Source organism: Mastomys coucha, unplaced genomic scaffold (assembly GCF_008632895.1).
Source record: "Mastomys coucha isolate ucsf_1 unplaced genomic scaffold, UCSF_Mcou_1 pScaffold22, whole genome shotgun sequence".
Lineage (NCBI taxonomy): Eukaryota > Metazoa > Chordata > Mammalia > Rodentia > Muridae > Mastomys > Mastomys coucha.
Window position 1 is genome coordinate 79,207,266 of NW_022196905.1, and position 3,863 is coordinate 79,211,128.

General features: G+C 45.1%; 1 protein-coding gene across 1 annotated transcript in view; it reads right to left on the reverse strand.

Annotated features, from left to right (window-relative positions):
* LOC116070578 (transmembrane protease serine 11E) overlaps positions 1-3,863 on the reverse strand; it is a 45,203-nt gene continuing 41,340 nt past the window's right edge. Inside the window, exon 10 of the mRNA XM_031342010.1 lies at positions 1-1,061. Within this exon, the coding sequence (XP_031197870.1) occupies positions 900-1,061 (162 nt within the window). The 3' untranslated portion in view covers positions 1-899. The remainder of the gene's footprint in view (positions 1,062-3,863) is intronic.

The following is a 3,863-nucleotide window of genomic DNA, read 5'->3' on the forward strand; positions in this document are numbered from 1 at the left end:
TTAGTTTAGACTGAGTCTTTTTAAATTCCATTCAAGTATACAATTATTTTACCACGCAGGGTGAGGTGATTATTTTGAAATAAACCTTTAATTTACCCTCAAACCTTGAGAAACTTTTCAGTAAATTGATTAGTAACATACTACACACCCTCCATTCCTTCATTAATTTTCATGTTATAATGTCAAGCAAGTAGGTGATTTGTTTGTTTCATCACTGGCTGTCCATCGGCATCCTCTGCAGGTCAATTGCAAATAAATAATCTTTGCTTTGGTTTGTTCATAACAAGTACATTACAAAGAATTCATATGACTACTGTAGCCACAGGAAATAATATCCCTTATGTTGCTCTTATTAGTTATGTAGGAAGAAAATTAAGTTATGTATTAGTTTCTCTGTTTCTTCAACTTCTTATCCAACGTAGAATTTTGAGCAATCTGCTTATGCACCTGCTTGCTCGTCTTTTATAATGAATATGATCATTCCCCACATTCTACTTTAAGATATTGCTGATGTAAGGTTTTTTCTTTTTATATTTTACTGTATTCCTTTTCTTACACTTGAAAAATAGAAGTTTACTAATCTGAGAGAAGCTGATGGATGAAGGAAAGGGTTGCTTCAGCTTCACGTTTTATGTATCCATGAATACTTTAGATGGTTGAGCCAAAATTTGGGAGACAGGAAACTTGTAGAAAATAAATGAGTGTAGATTGGCAGAGTCCATCTGGCAGCAGCAAGATGTTTGTCTGAAAAGCAAAGCTGGGAAGGAAATATACACTTCAGATTGTTCCATGTGGTGTTTCGGGCCCTCCTCATTTGCAAGTCTTCTTTTCCATTTGAGTGTCTCCAAGAACAGTCTAAAGACAAAACCATCCATTTCATCCCTCTGGATCTCTCTGGTTTAGATACCAGTGTTGGAAGCAATCCAGTCTCTGAAGGCCGTCACTCTAGTGTAAACACCAGGCTTGTTGGGTTGGCCACATTCATCTCCCCAGCTCACTACTCCAGCAAGGTACCAGATATCTCTAACATCTGGCGTAACAAGTGGGCCTCCAGAGTCACCCTAAGGAAAAAGGGAGAGATTGATAATTTTTAGCTCAGCTCACCAAGGAAGAATTTTTTTATTTAGCCAAGATAGACTATAATGAACATGGTGATTTTCTAGTATGGAGTGGGGGCGTTCAGCTACCTACAAAAAGGCATTCTGCTGCTATGCCTCAGGTTTCATAGACCAAAGTCTTCATTTTGCTAAAGAGTGAACAGCACTGTGGACTTAGCTGACACACCACCTCATTAATATTATCTAACCCATCAGAAAGTGGTAAATAACCTATTACTGAGAAGAAACACAGACGACGGCTTGACTACTAAAAGTATGTAGTGCTCTTTCAGAGGACTGAGTTTGGTTCCTTGTACGCAGGACAGTCTGCTCACAAATGCCTGTAACTCCTGCTCTGAGGGAGAACCAACACTTTGGGCTTCCACGGGCATCTGCACTCATGCTCACACAGACACAAATGCATACATAGCAAAAATAAACCTGAAACCCTGTCTTGAAAAAAATAAAATAAAATAAAGATATAAAATAAATATGTAAAAATAGCATTTCACGATCCTACTGAGGATGGCAATTAAATTTTCATCTCACACTAATAACCTAAAACATGAATGGAAATGGCTCGGAAGTGAGTGGAAATTTGAGATTAAATTTGGACAAGAGTTTAATTTGGGAGATGTGGGTTTGGGGGGAAGTCATTAAAGCAATTTTAGTTCATTTTAAAAGATGGTTTATTTGAATGGGAATGCAGACATTAGAGAAAAAATTCATATGTGTTGGAAACCAAAAGCACTCTCTGGCTTGACCCGCTGCTAACCTCAGCTCTGGCGGAGACACCCCAGAGCCAAGAGGCTTGGGAACCAGGATCCTAGTTTAATACCAAGCTGTCCTTAGCTTGGAATTTCTCTCAAGGATTCTGCCTTGCTAGACAGTTTTTCCTCAGAGCTAGCAATAGAGGTCAAACACATTCCTTAGGACAGTCCACACTAGTTAGAAATATTTTACATACTAGAGAGTAATCGAAAGGCTTCCCTCACTCAAGGACATTAGCTAGAAGTGTTAGGTCGGACCTCCCAGTGCTTGCCTCCAGCAGAACCAGAGAATTAGCATAAAAATACCAAAATACCTCAACAGGGAGGGCTCTACTGCTCTTTTGCCTGCTTCATACCTAGCTACCTACTGACCTTGAAGTGGTGGTCACTTGCCTATGTGACCTCAGTCTTGTGCCTCTTGCTATAACCCCCGCCCACCTACATGACTCTTGTCATCTGCTGAGAGGTGCCTGGAGCAGATCTTCAAGGAGACAACTCCCTGAGATAAGGCTGCAATATGTCCCAGGTCCCCTTATCGAACATCCGGCTGAATGTTCCCCTCTCCTCCTTTGTTCCAGCCAAATTCCCCTCACCCCCTCCTCATTTCCTTTTTCTGTAACATATATACTGGCCACTAGTCATTAATAAACGAGGCTTTGACAAAAGATTTGCAAGGCCTTCCTCTCCTTTTTTCTGTTCATTCTATTTCAAGTCTAGTTCCCCTTCGGAAACCCACGGAATAACTAGATCCCGCGGGTCCGGGATAAGTGGCACCCAATGTCATGGGGTTCGAGGTATGAACTTCGCAGGACAGATCACCTGCTAGAGACCCGGGAGGGCTCCCAGGAAGAGTATAGGTGCAGCCCTTGTTTTGCCGCTCACAGAATGGATCGTGTTGCGTTAAGTACAGTACATATCCGTCCCATAAGAATGAGCTATAGTTGTCTAAAGAAGCAAAAAGCTTCTCTCTGGGAAAAGGGGAGTTGAGTCAAAACAAGAAAAATTTAATCCACTGGTAGACGGCGGGTTCACCCGTTAAAGACCCTAGAGGTAGAGATATAGCAGGAGAGAGTCCTGATCTTTGTTCAATGCTACATGTTACACATAAGTTTGTGTGTTCCGTCTTGTCTCGTCGTGTGAATGCTAAGTCTATTGTCTTACATATTTGTTTTTACATGTGAGCAACGTGACAACAAAGGCCGAAAGTTTCCTTTATTCCGTGCTGCCTGCAAAGGCGGTCCCTGGTGGGCAGGCGCCAAGATTCCAAGCGGGAACGCGCCTGGCGGCGGGGTTCGAGGGCCAAACAGTGGTGGCACGAGCCGATAAAATTTGCTGAGAAAGACAATAGCCAGGGGCAAGAGCCCAGCCCTGGCAAAAATACTGCGGGAAAGAGACAAATTTCTGAGTTACGGAGTGAGTTCCAAGACACAGGGTGACTCCTGATAGACAGAGAGACCCTGCTGTTCCCCAAATGGCTCGACCGCTGCGGTGCCGGACCTACACTGTCCTGTGGTGCAGACTTTGTGGGCCAGGCACCTCACCCACCCAGACAAAAAGCTACAGAGACTCGGGCAGGGAAGGGTGGTCCCTTTGGACAGCTGCCCCGGCTTGGTGACAGGGACTGGGTACTGCAGCCAGGGGGAACTCTGGCTTTGGGGCTCCGCAGAGAGTGCGGTGGAGCAAAGGAGCCCGGCCCTCAGCACCAGGCCCCCTACCACCCGGGAGAGAGAGAGCTTCAGCCAGGCAGGCGGGCCACCAGCCCAAGTCACCCTGTCCCCTTTAGACAAATGCGGGTAAACAGATTCTAGCTCTGCACTAGCAAAACAGCTGCACTGCTACTTTCCCCAAGTCTCTGATCCTTCGTTTCCAGACCCCAGCGGCATCCTGCGACGCCTGCTTTGCCCCTGGCCTGCTTGCCTCCCAGCAGGCCAAGGGGCCCCTCCCTTCACCCTGTCTGTGCCTCTGCCTCCAACGACTGGGACAAGGTCATGCCCCC